General features: G+C 45.4%; 1 protein-coding gene across 1 annotated transcript in view; it reads left to right on the forward strand.

Moving 5' to 3' along the window:
* LOC140730671 (nesprin-1-like) overlaps positions 1-13,569 on the forward strand; it is a 626,730-nt gene that overhangs the window by 102,196 nt on the left and 510,965 nt on the right. The window contains 6 exon segments of the mRNA XM_073051428.1: positions 1,588-1,710; positions 1,831-1,995; positions 5,844-5,956; positions 9,627-9,795; positions 12,479-12,575; positions 12,700-12,902. Of these exon segments, the coding sequence (XP_072907529.1) occupies positions 1,588-1,710; positions 1,831-1,995; positions 5,844-5,956; positions 9,627-9,795; positions 12,479-12,575; positions 12,700-12,902 (870 nt within the window).

Genomic DNA, 13,569 nt, shown 5'->3' on the forward strand with positions numbered 1-13,569 from the left:
GAGCCTCGTGGACAGATGGTCAGTATGAATCTTGCCATTTGAGTGTTGACAGGTTAAGTGACCATGGTAAGGGATGGAGCTGGTAGCAGAGTGATGATCAGGGAGGTGGAAGTGGTTAGGATTGGCGAAGCACAGTGGTCTCGAAGGAGGCAAAATGGATTGGCATAGCATAGTGGGCTGAATGGCCTGGACAGTGATATACTGTTCTGTGTCCAAGTCTAAAACTGCAAGTCCACATGAAAAATAACATGAAAGCCTTTTATTGGTCAAGCAAGATCAAGGTGGAGATTGACAGATATTTAAACCACAAGAAAGTCAAAGGCTATGGGAAGAGAGCAGGTTTCAATTTCTTGTGTGTCAACATCTCTGAGGACCTAACCTGGGCCCAGCAGATTGATGCAATTACAAAGAAGACATGACCATGGCTATATTTCATTAGAAGTTTAAGGAGACTTCTAATGTCACCAAAGACTCTTGAAAACATCTGCAGATGTATTGTGGAGAGCATTCTAACTAATTCCATCACTGCCCGATATGGAGGGCCTGCCATGGTTGGTGGGGAAAAGCTGCAGAAAGTTGTAAACTCAGCCAGCTCCATCATGGGCACCACCCTCCCCAGCATCAAGGACATCTTCAAAACACAATGCTTCAAAAAAGGCAGATCCATCGTTAAGGATCTCCATCACCCAGGACATGAGCTCTTTTCATTGCTGCCATCAATGAGGAGGTACAGAAGCCCGAAGACACACACTCAACATTTTAGGAACAGCTGCTTCCCCTCTGCCATCAAATTTCTGAATGGACAATGAACCCATGAACATTACCTCAGTGTTGTTTATTTTTTGCCCTTTCTGCACTACTTATTAATTTAATTTTTTAACATATTTCTGATTGTAATTCATAGTTTTTATTATTATGCTTTGCAATGTACTATGCTGCAAAAAAAAGCAAATTTTATTACGTACATACGCCGGTGATGTTAAAACAGGTTCAGATTCTGAATCTGACTCCAAGGCTGTATTCACCTCTGTCTTATCGAGCAGTACAGCCACTGGCCTGCTTCTGCTGTTCTTTCTTGTCCTCTGCCAGATGCCATTTAGAATAAAGAAGGTGACGAGTGCTTAGAGCAGCTGGGCAGGATACATCTTGAATAGTTTGTGTCAGGGAAAGGATGCTGACAAAATATTGGTGGTGGTGGACCTGTTCACGCAGGTAGCTCAGCACCACCTCAAGGGCATTTGGGTGCAGACAATAGATTTAGCAACCATGGTGAATTTGATAAGCGATCCCATTCCCACTCTGTGCTCAATCACTTGTAACGCAGGGAAGTGAGAACAGAGGGAGGGGTGGAGAGATGAGGGTGGCATAAGGTGTTGTACAGATCGAGGAGCACTCCAGTTCTGATTATGACTCCACTTTGACGATCTGCTAATGCCTCATGTCCAGTTAATAATTATGGAGCCTGCAAGTCTGAATTTCAAATGCTACTCAGGCTGCCAAAGCTTGCAACTGTTTCACAGTAGATACCCATTTGTTGGTGTGGTATAAATGATAGCTCTAAGTAGATGTACACATCTGTTTCCACAGCTGTTTAAAACATTTCAAGGCCAGTATGAAATGAAAAAGAACCACATCAAAGCACTAATTCAGCCTGCGCAGTCGCTGGAACAGCTCACGGTGAAACAATTGTGGGACAGAGTGACTGTCAGAGTAAGTCATGAGAGAGTGCATCTGTGAAGTTGCCATGTTGTTGTGGGATTGTTTATTGACAGTAAATCTGATGCTGATTGCCAACTAATTGCAATAAGGTCTTTGGCTTCCCTTTCTTAGCTAATGGATTGGCACATCGTGTTGGATAAATCACTTCCTGGTCCCCTTGGTGCCATTGGAGCCTGGCTGCATAGAGTGGAGGCTATTCTTGGAGAGGAAATCATAATTCAGCAGGCACATGACGAAACAGCCAATATCATCCACAGGAAGCTGGAGCAACACAAGGTGAGGCTGTGACAGGAATGCATGTTGGGTCACACCTCTGAGTGCTGGAATGGCTTCCTTCTGGAGCTCTGGTGGAGAACCCGCTCGAATTAACTACCGTTGGTCACAGCATCTCATCCAACTCAAAGTCATTCAAGACCTAAATCTCCCTAATCATGCAGCACGGAAACAGGCCCTTCAGCCCAACTTGTCCGTCCTAGCCATCTATACGAGTCCCATTTGCCTGAACTTGGTCTCTATCCCTCTAAATCAGGGGTTCTAACTTGGGGGTTCAAGGACCCCTTGCTTAATGGTATTGGTTCATAGTATAAAAATGGTTGGGAATCCCTGGACTAGATGGTTCTTATCTGTGTATCTGTCCCAATGTCTTTTAGATATTGCTATTGTACCTGGCTCAACTACCTCCTCTGGTAAGTGGTTCCATGTATGTATAACCCTCTATGTGAAGAAGTTGTTCCTCAGGCCCTTTTAAATCTTTCCCCTCTCACCTTAAACCTATGACCTTTCATTTTTGACTCCCTTTCCCCAGGGTTATTAAGGCTGTGTTCACTTTATCTGTGTCTTCATGATTTTATACACCTCTGTAAGGTCTCCTATGCTTGCCTGTTCCCAAGTGTTGTTAAAATCTACACGCAACCCATTTCAATTGCAACGATAATCATGTTTTTCTCTCTGAGGAATATCATGGGGAGTATAGAGGTTATGAGCAATTTCTTATGAATTGACTTGGCCCTATCAGGTATATTGGTTGTGGGCACAGGGAATCTAGAGTACTGTACCAAGTACGGAGTAGAAGGGCCGAGATGGCCTCTTTCCGTGCTGTAATGGTTATATGGTTATAAGTGCTGGGAATACTCTAACAGAAGAACCTGGGAGTCCAAGTGCCCAGTTCGCTGACAGTGGCTGCACAAGTAGGCAGTGTGTTGAAGAGGGAGTTTAGCATGCTGGCCTTCATCAGAGCACTGAGTTTGAGAGGAGCAACGTTGGTATTGGTGCACAGTTTTGGTCACCTGTTTATCGAAAGTATGTTGTCATGCTGGATAGGTTGCAGAAGAGATTTACGAGCATGTGCACTGGATGAGAGGGCCTGAGTATTAAGGGATAAGTTGGCTACTCTGGAACTTTATTCCCTCGAGTGCCAGAGCAGGAGGAGTGATCATCGAACTTTATAAAATCATGAGGGCTATGGATAAGGTGGACAGTCTTAGCCTTTTCCCCGGGGGATTGGGAAGTCCAGAACTCATCGGCATAGATACAAGATAAGGCGGGAGAGATTTAATAGAGACCTACATAGTAACTTCTTTACAGAGAGAATAGTGATCAGGAGTTGCCAGCAGAGGTGGTCAAGGCAGATGTAATTACAACATAGCTATGTAACACTCCCAAAAGGCTGGTATATGTCTAGGGGAAAAGGAGATCCAGCCACACACCAACCCCACCTCCCGTACACGCAGGTGCCTCGCGCCGCCCACCGTATCAACTTCACACCAAATACCGTTATGAAATACACTTTATAGAGTTTACTAACCTTAACTAAAGAAGTATTAGGCAATACAATATATATATACAAGGAAAGAAAAAAACAAAAGGCGCCAACTTATCAAAGTTCAGTCAGTGTAGTGCACATCGTAGGAGCTCAATCAACGAATCATTCGACAGTCACGTCATCACCCCTGGGACCACCCACGGGTGGAAGCGCCCGTCCACCTTCCTCGTCCGTCTTCCCCCCGACCCTCTTCACACTCTCCAGCCCGCGCAACCCCTCCCCCAAGTTCCCAGCCTCACAAAACACAATAACATTCCCCATTGATTAACAAATGAATACAATTACTATATCAGCCATTCTAAAGTGAAACAACGGCGAGAGAAACACTTATCAGACAAAGAAGTATTCCTACTCGTAACAAACCAAAGAAGCCATTTTGAGTAACATACACAGGACATTGTACAGCTACATGGAGAGGAGGGTCTCGGAGAGTTATGGGATACACTCGGGCACCTGGGACAGCAAGAAGGGTGCTGAGATTCAGTGATTCACATGGACCAGTTGGGTCAAAGGGCCTGTTTCTGTGCTGTATTAATCTATAACTGTATCACTCTGAGTCCATTCTGTCGTTATCTGGTCACAAGAGCAGAATTACCTTCCCTCTGCAGTTCTAACGCAACAATGAATTCATACTATATCATTTGCTCTTGCGATCTATCCCCGTGTTAACCAATCAACAGAAGCAACCAGCTGTTACTGTGAGCAAACTGGTCGACTGAAATTGGACTAACAAAATATTTCACTAAAAGAACATTTGTTGGTCACCTCACTGGCACCGAGTAATACAGTTCCTGTTGGACTTTAACTCAAGTGAAGCTTTCTTGGGTAATATTAGAGTGTAATATTTTCACTTCCTTGGTGTGACTCTGCAAATGTTATTATAAATTAATTATTTCTGAAAAGCAGTTATCTTGTTGTGTAACAGAATGAGAGCCTAGAAACAGCAGTGAAATGAAGGACCAGTAAATCTGCTTGTGGTTGTGTGATACGAGGAATACTCCTCATAAGCATTTACGATCTCTTCCATGTTAGAAGGCAGACAGGTTTCTCACCTAATGCCTCGTCCAGAGAGTAGCACCTTTGACAGTATCTGTGAGGGCTGTGCATTTGAAGGCCTGAATTGAATCTGTAGCCTTCTGACTGGGGGACAGGGTGCCAATCCTGAGTCACAAATACCACCTTCTTAGTGGTGCCAGTGAGAAGCTGTCTCATGGAAACTGTCTGGGCTGACTTCAGAAGTCCAACAGAGACCTGACTATGCTCCTTGGTGGTTATCTGTCGTCTGCCCAGAGGAACTTCGTTTATCTTGAGTTTTCCTCTTCAGTTGATGCAGTTATGCTGTGCCAGGTGGTAAGAGGGGTTAGTGGTTAAGCCAGGACTAATCTGGGCCTGGTCTGCCCCTACAGAGGGCAATCACACCTGAAATAGTTTATTCACATTGGTTGCGGTGGTACAGAGGAGATTTATGATGATGTTATTGAAACTGAAAATTTACAGCTCTGGGGTGGGGAAGATGGATAGCCTGGGGTTACACAAACACAAGAAAGTCTGCTGATGCTGGATCTCCGAAGGACACACCCACACAGTGGTGGAGGAACTCGGCATCAGTGGAAAAGAGTAAACAGTCGACAATGTCTTTAATCGGGGCATGTGATGGAAACAGCATGACAAAGGGTCCTGATGAAGGGTCTCGCTCGAAACGTAAACAGTTTACTCTTGTCCATAGTTGCTGCCCGGCCTGCCGAGTTCCTCCATTTTGTGTGTGTTGCGATAGACTGGGGTTGTTTTCTTTGGAAGAGCAGAGACTTGGGGGGGGGGGGGGAGGCAATGGGCATGAATAACATTATGGAGCACCTATTTCTGTTAGCAGAGGGGTCAAAAATGAATGGGGTTTGTACTTCAAGTAATGAGGGATTTGAAGGAAGATGAGAGAAGTCAGAGGATGGTGGAGATTTGGAACTCACTGATGGGGTGGAACTCACTGGTGGAGATTTGGAACTCACTGATGGGGTGGAACTCACTGGTGGAGATTTGGACTCACTGAAGGCAGATGCAACAGCGCTCGGATGTGTACATAACTGCAGGTCTATTGATTACTGGAGGGTCGGATCAGACTGTGTGGCCTTTCTTGCCCAGTATAGGCACAATGGACAAAACGACCACTTTCTGTGTCGTAGATTTTCTCTGATGCTGTGATCGGTAAGAAATGGTGGTTACTTCATCCTTTATATGGATTACTGAATGAATGTCCTGAGCTAACCTCAGTCATTCTCAGACGATGTGTATTTGTTTCTTCCCCCAGGATGTTATAAAAGCTTTAGAGAGTCATCAACAAATATTCCACCAGATCTACAGGGCAGGATCTGTGAATGGGATTCCCGTCCAGACTGATCAGCTGCAAGACATGGCAGAACGGTGAGCGGCAGATTGGTTAGATTACTTCAGTGAAACTTCTGTCAGCTCAATGACTTAAAATTATAATCGTGACCTGAGTCTTTCTTGTGTGAATTTCACTGAACCTACCTGGGCAGTTATCAACAAAGATAAAGTGATGTAGTTTACGTTTCCTTACTACATGGAATAAGGCCATTTGACCCATTGAGTCTATGCCAACCCTCCGAGCAATCCCTTCAGTTCCCCTCTCCCTGGCCCCTTCCCACACTCTGACCACAATGGAGACCCATATCACAATCAGGTCTATCTTCACTCACATGTCACAAAGTTTTTTCTGTGGCAGCAGTACAGTGCAATACATAAAATAGAGTTAGAAGGAGAGCTTTTGATACATTGGCCTTTGTAAATCAGAACACTGATTACTAGAGTTGGGATGAAGTTGTACAAGACATTTGTTTGTTTGTTATGTGCCGTATTCAACCTTCAAAGTACATTTATTATCAAAGTTTGTATTCCCCATACAACCTTGAGATTCATCTTCTAACAGGCAGCCTCGAAACAAAGAAACCCAAAAAAAACATTAAAAAAGACTCTCAAACACCCAGTGTGCAGAGAAGAAAAAGCAAATCATGATGAACAATAAACAGGGAATAGTGTTCTGAACTGAAATCCACAAAGACAGTCCTGTCCATGGATCCTTAGATCAGTGCAAGGCCAGACCCTCGCCTCAGGCCTCGATACCCTTACCTCTTCAATCTGGCCTGGCGCTTAAATCATACAGCTGTCGGGTTCAGTCGCTTTGGTATGCCTCCTCAATTCGCCTGTATCTGACCTTTCCGATCCGGCCCAGTCCTTATATCATCATCCAAACATCAGGTTCATTCGCTTTGATCTGTCCTGGGGCCTGGACCCCACCTCCTCGATTCGGCCCATACCCGACCTTTCCAATTCAGCCCCGGCACCTGAATTGATCAAACCCCGGATCTTCCTCGCTCTTGGCGGTGGGCCCACTGCTCCCCCTCACCTCAGTTCTGTCACACCGAATTGCTTCCAAGTCCAAAATGAAGTCACAGACTATTGTTTGTGATGATCGTTTACCAGAAAAAGAGTGGTTAATGAAGCATTTAGTTGCTTTCTTTATTTCATTAGCCACCAGCCAGAGGTTGCTGAAATTCACCAGCACCATCTTAAACCGTTCTATGTCATTGTCTTTGACCACGATTGTTCTTGGCAAATTTTTCAACAGGAGTGGTTTGCCATTGCCTTCTTCTGGGCAGTGTCTTTATAAGATGGCTGACCCCAGCCATTATCAATACTCTCCAGAGATTGTCTGCCTGGTGTCATTGGTTGCATAACCAGGGCTTGTGATATGCACCAGCTGCTCATACGCCCATCTCCCATGGCTTCACGTGACCCTTATTGGGAAGGGGTGTGTTAAACAGGTGCTACACCTTGCCTAAGAGTGATCTGCAGGCTAGTGAGAGGAAGGAGTGCCTTACAGCTCCTCTGGTAGAGATGTATCTCCACCCCTCCACCCAGTATAAGACATTGGTGAGGTGAAATTTGGAGTATCATGTCCAGGTCAGGTCACCTACCTACAGGAAAGGCAATAAGCTTGAAACAGTGCAGAGAAAATTTACAAGGATGTTGCCGGGACTTGAGGACTTGAGTTATAGGGTAAGGTTGAGTAGGTTAGATTAGCAGCACAAAAAGAATGAGTGGAGGAAATCTTATAGAGGTAGTGTGGTAAACTATGTATACCTGTCTGGACATGCCCCTCTGCTGACTGCTCCTGTGGCTCCTCCTACAGACCCCTGTATAAAGGCGATGGGGGCACTGCTCCTCCCTCAGTCTCTGAGATGTCGTGCTCCCCTTTTGCTGCTAATAAAATTGATGCACCATCAATAACTCTCGGAGACTGGAAGTGAACGATAGACTTTTATTAGCAGCAAAAAGGGAGCACGACATCTCGGAGACTGAGGGAGGAGCAGTGCCCCAATCACCTTTATACAGGGATCTGTGGGAGGAGCCACAGGAGTAGTCAGCAGAGGGGCATGTCTAGACAAGTATACATAGTTTACCACAGGTAGACAAAATTATGAGAGGTTAAGGTCAGGTGAATACCTGTAGGCTTTTTCCCCTCAGGTTGTGTGATACTAGAACCAGAGATGACAGGTTTAGGATGAAAAGTGAAACAGTTCTGGGATTTTCTGATGTTTGCACAGATTGCCTTCCGACTGAAAGGCAAGAGGATGAATGCACAGCAGAACGTTCATCATTCTTGCTTGTTTAAGGTCTTCATCAAACAAATTTCAGATAATTACCACAAACCCACCATGGACTAGATGGGCTGATGGGTCTGTTTCTGTTCTGTAGTACTCTATGGCTGTATGAGTTTATGCTTATCAAAGCCCCTCTGATTCCACCTACACCTGGTGTAATTTGCAGTAACCGATATATCTGCCAACCTGCGTGTCTCTGGGAGGTCTTCAGCTGTCCATCAGTTTTCGATGATGACTGAGGCCTGGGCAGGGTTGTATGGGAGACCGGCAGTTGCCCAAGATGCAAGTCTCCCCTCTCCACGCCACCGATGTTGTCCGAGGGAAGGGCACCAGGCTACAGCTGGGCTGCCGGTGTCATCGCAGAACAATGTGTGGTTAAGTGCCTTGCTCAAGGACCACAACACGCTGCCTCAGCTGAGGCTCGAACTAGTGACCTTCAGATCACTAGACGAATGCCTTAACCACTTGGCCACGCTGGGAGGGAGAGGAAAGTGGATCACCTGGGAGGAGATTCTGCAGGGACAGACAAAATGCGTAAACCCGCAAGGCAGGATTGAACCTGGGGTGTCACTGGAATTGTGAGGCTGTAGCATTGTATTGCACTGTCGGTGATGTGAAATGTCACTCCCCATATACTAACAAGAAAAAAATCTGCAGATGCTGGAAATCCGAGCAACACACACAAAAAGCTAGAGAAACTCAGCAGGCTAGGCCACATCTAGGAAAAGAGTATAGTCGATGTTTCCTAGATGCTACCTGGCCGGCTGAGTTCCTCCAGCATTTTGTGTGCTTTACTCCCCATATACTGTCTGATCAGCTGAGTATTGAGTGTACGGTTTTCGGTCGCCCTATCAGAGGAAAGACTTATTAAAGTGGAGAGCATGCAGAAAAGATTTACCAGGATGCTGCCAGGACTTGGGGGCCTGTGTTACAAGGCGTGGGTGCCTGGAATGAGGGGGTTATCTGATAGAGGTATACAATATCATGAGTATCAAAGAGAGGAGGAAAGCGCCAGGTCTTTTACTCCCAGTGAGGATGTGCTAAAAACAAGAGGTTTGGAACCAGAGGCAAGAGATTTAAAAGGGACGTCAGGAGCAAAAGGGTGGTGCATTTGAATGAGCTTTTGGGACTCTTCAAGATCACTAAAAGCACATCAGACTAAAAAGTAGCAGGGTTGTGCTAAATATGCTGCAAAGGCATCAGCATGAATGAGTTTTGCAGGCAGAGTGAAACTTTGAACATGTTCAGCATCCACCAGCCAGGATGTTGAGGCAATCATTGTTTCAAGTTCTTTCTTATTTTTATTTTTGTTAAGGTGTCAGTGCAGCCCCAAACAGTCACAGTGCAACCACACTATTATCAGAGGTTTCTTTCGGACCCTCGCCTAACATGTCTCTTTTAAATTCCAGCTTTAGTTTCATTACATCTGCATCCAAGCTCCACTTAACCAGACTGGATTTCCTTGAGTTAAAGTATCGTCTTCTGGCATTCCTGGTACTTGCTGAAACCAAACTTAAATCATGGATCATCAAATACGGCAGGAGAGAATCCGTTCAACTTCTCTTACAAAATTATATTGTAAGGAATATTTCAGTGCAATCGTACTGTGGTGTATTTTGTTGGCCCATATATACCGTGGACTGATTAATAACTGTGATGCAATGAAAATTAAAAGAAACTTTAGATGCTGTAGATCTAAGATAAAGCAGGAAATCCTGGGATTGCGCAGCAGGTTCTGATGAAGGTTTCGACCTGAAATGTTAAACCTGCTTCCTTTCTCACAGATGCTGCCTGACCCACTGAGTGTATCCTGTTTTTTTTTTGCTTTTATTAACGGCTGTGCTGCTTGATTAGCAAATATGGATTAAGATCCCTCTGGATAATGATTTTGAAACCTTGGAATAAACTTGACATTAGTGTCTCCAAATTAGCCATATATCCTGCCAGATGGTTATTATAAACCCAGCTAGTTCACCAATAACTGGAGGGGATGACAGGTTCTATGTGGTGGGCTCTTAATATCCACTCAACTGGCCAAGCTGAAGGCAGCGAGGGCTGGTTATCGATTGTCGTTCAGCCACTATCCACACCCAGTGCATAAAAAGTGAAATAATTCTCTCATTCTGTTTACTTTTATCTGATTTCTCATCACACTTGGATGTATAAAGATTTCCTTATAGTTGCCCGGGCTTCCTTTGCAGACTTTGACTACCCAGTGTATGGTTACACCTTCTTCAGCAGTCCCTCCGGGTCGAGGATTAGTCACTTGCTCTCCGGTCCTTGCGGACTCTTAGATACCTGATGGGAGAACCGCAGACTCTACCATGACTGGATTGGTTGGTGACTGGTGTGGTGGGCGGTGAGGTGGATGTGCCTTCTGCCACTTAGAAGGGCTCTGGGTGCCCTGTGGATTCGAGCTTCTCCAGCACCACCCTAAATAATCCAGGCCAGAGATTCCCAGCAGTCAGAGGGGATGTTTCATTTCTTCAAGGCGATCTCAGGCACATCGGTGAATCCTTTCCCATGTCTGCCTGGTAATCTCTTCCCATGACAAAGTGTGAATGGAGTGGCAGTTTAAGGACTCTGGTGCTGGGTATGCAGGAAGCCTTGGCCTGCCTAATGTAGCTGAATGCAAATAATTAAGCCCTCAGCTCCAGGGAGAAAATGTCAGATTTATTTATCACATATACATGGAAACATACAGTGAAATGTGACATTCACATTAACAACCAACACATCCAGTGATGTGCTGGGGGCAGCCCGCGAGTGTTCTGGTGCCAATGTAGCATGTCCATAATGTTCAACGCAATAACAACACAACACAAGACACATGACTGAAAACAACGCAAGCAGCAGCAGCAGCACCCTCCCACCCCCTCACACTCGGCCTCCAGTCTTCGGCCCTGGACTCTCAAACTCGCCAACGTTGGGCCTCCAGCCACCAGTCTTCAGCTGGGCTCCCAAACGTGCAGACGTCAGGCTTCCAGCCTCCAGTCTTTGAGACGGCAACATGGTGAGATTGAAGTCAAGGTGCTACAGTGGAATGGTGAGTGGGGTCTGACATGGATAGCTTAGACGGGAGTGGGGGTGATTGGTAACCAGGTGCCCCCCCAGTGGACTGCGGTGCTGGAAATCCGAAATAGAAGTGGCAAGTGCTGGGATCATTTAGCAGGTCACTCCAGTACCTCCGTGAAGGGATCTTCAGCTTCATCCTGAAACATTAATTCTGTTTCTCACTCCACATATTCTGCCTGATCGGCTGAGTGTTTCCAGAGTTTTCTGTTTTTAGCTCAATAAATGGCTTGTTTTCCCACTGAATTTGGACAGATGCTGAGAGAATGTAGGTAGCAGTCCAGATCTCAGAAGTTCTGTACCAGGTCTAAGGTCTTGATCTTCCTCTCACACAATCATTTTGAACCCATATGATACATACCTGTATGACTGTATACCCCAACTGTGTGTAACACCAATGTATGTTCTAGTTTGGTCACAGTGTGGCACGATAGTGTCGGGTTAGAGTAATGGTGTACTGTGCCACTGATCACTGATTGGGGTTCAATTCTCTTATTACTCCCTGTTCTCCCCGTGACTGAGTGGGTTTCCTCGGGTGCTCCGGTTTCCTCCCACAGTCCAAAGACGTACGAGTTAGGGTTGGTGGGTGGTGGACATGCTATGTTAATACCGGGAGCGTGGCGGTATCTGCGAGCTGCCCCCAGCACGTTCTTGATCCAAACAACACATTTCACTGTATCTTTTGATGTTTCCGTGTCCATCTGACAAATAGAGGTAACTTTTATCTTAATCAGCTTGACAGAGAGGATTTACTGGGAGTGGAAAACCAGAGAGATAAGTAGGCTTAAAGGGTAAAAGTACAAAAACAGATTACATGAATTTTAGTCAGTAATCCCTTGACACAGAAGGTTGATCTAACTGGGATATTGAAGATGTTAAGCATTTTAATGTAGTAGGTAGAAACTGTTTCCTTTGATAAGGGGATCTAATCTCAAGAAAAATACAGGTCGTTCTGGGGTGATGCCAGGAAATGACTTTTTGTAGAAATGCTAGTGGAAACCTTCAACTATTTCCTCCAAAACACACAACTGAAGATTCACCTCTTCCTCTTTCTGTTCCAGCACTTTTGAGATAAAGGCAAATTTTCCGTTAGGTTTTATCGAACTACCTTAGTATCTCTGTGTCTGCATATAGTGAATTATATTTTGAATACCTAACTCTCAATGATGTCCTTAATCTTTCCCTGCAGTCATTTGTTGAGGACAACAAGTTTTTCAGACATTATGAGGTCACTTTCCAGACTCTGAAGCAGGCAGCTGATGCATACTTGGAAGTTGAGGATTCAGGTAACTGGACGTGTGTTGAACCCGATTTAATGTGCCCGTCAGTTGAACTCTGACAATAGACACGTATACCTACTCCCTCTAACCTTTGCGTTTGGTCCTTCCCCGTTATTTCTCTTGCCTCCAGCTGAAGAGAAAGAGAGTGTCACCAAGTTCTTGACCGACTCAATGGTCCAGTGGCGGAATCTGTCTGTGGAGGTGCGCAGCGTCAGGAGCATGCTGGAGGAGGTGATCACCAACTGGAACAAATACAGCAGTACGGTGACGGACCTGCAGGCCTGGCTGGAAGATGCGGAGAAAATGCTGAATCAACCAGAGCTTGCAAAGAAGGTAAGAGGTGACAATGCAGTCAGCTCCGATAGATGCCGACTACTGTAGAATGCAGAGTAATCCAGTTCAAGCAACGTAATAACCTGTGGTGTGTTAGAGCGATAACAGTGGATTGGTGGAAGGGAAATAATGAGTAGGCTTTGAGCTAGCCTAGGCAATAATGAGAGTAGCTTCGTATAATAATGAGGTGGGCTGGAAGATAAAAGTGAGCTTGGGGACGGGATATAGTGAGTAGGTTATAGACAATAGTGAGCTGGTATATACGTTAGGGAGTAGGTAAACCACTTTTACTGGCAGTTGTTCCACACACTCACCACCCTCTGCATGGAAAAAGTTGCCATTCAGAACATTTTTTAAATCTTTCCTCTCTCACTCTAAAAGTTGGACCCCTTACCCCGGAGAAAAGACTGCCACTCTGCACCTTATCTGAGCTTCTGAGAATTTTATGAAGTCACCGTTGCAAGGAATGAAAGCCCAGCCTGTCTGACCTCTCCCTGTAACCCAGGTCCTTTTGTCCTGGCAGCATCTCTTCTGCCCTCGTTCCAGTTTAACCACGCCCTTCTTATAACAGGGTGACCAAAACTATATAATTTGTTTTATTTATTGGCATACAGTGCGGAACAGGCCCTTCCAGCCTTTGAGCCGTGCTGCCCAGCAAGTCCACGAC

Source organism: Hemitrygon akajei, chromosome 7 (assembly GCF_048418815.1).
Source record: "Hemitrygon akajei chromosome 7, sHemAka1.3, whole genome shotgun sequence".
Classification (NCBI taxonomy): Eukaryota; Metazoa; Chordata; class Chondrichthyes; order Myliobatiformes; family Dasyatidae; genus Hemitrygon; species Hemitrygon akajei.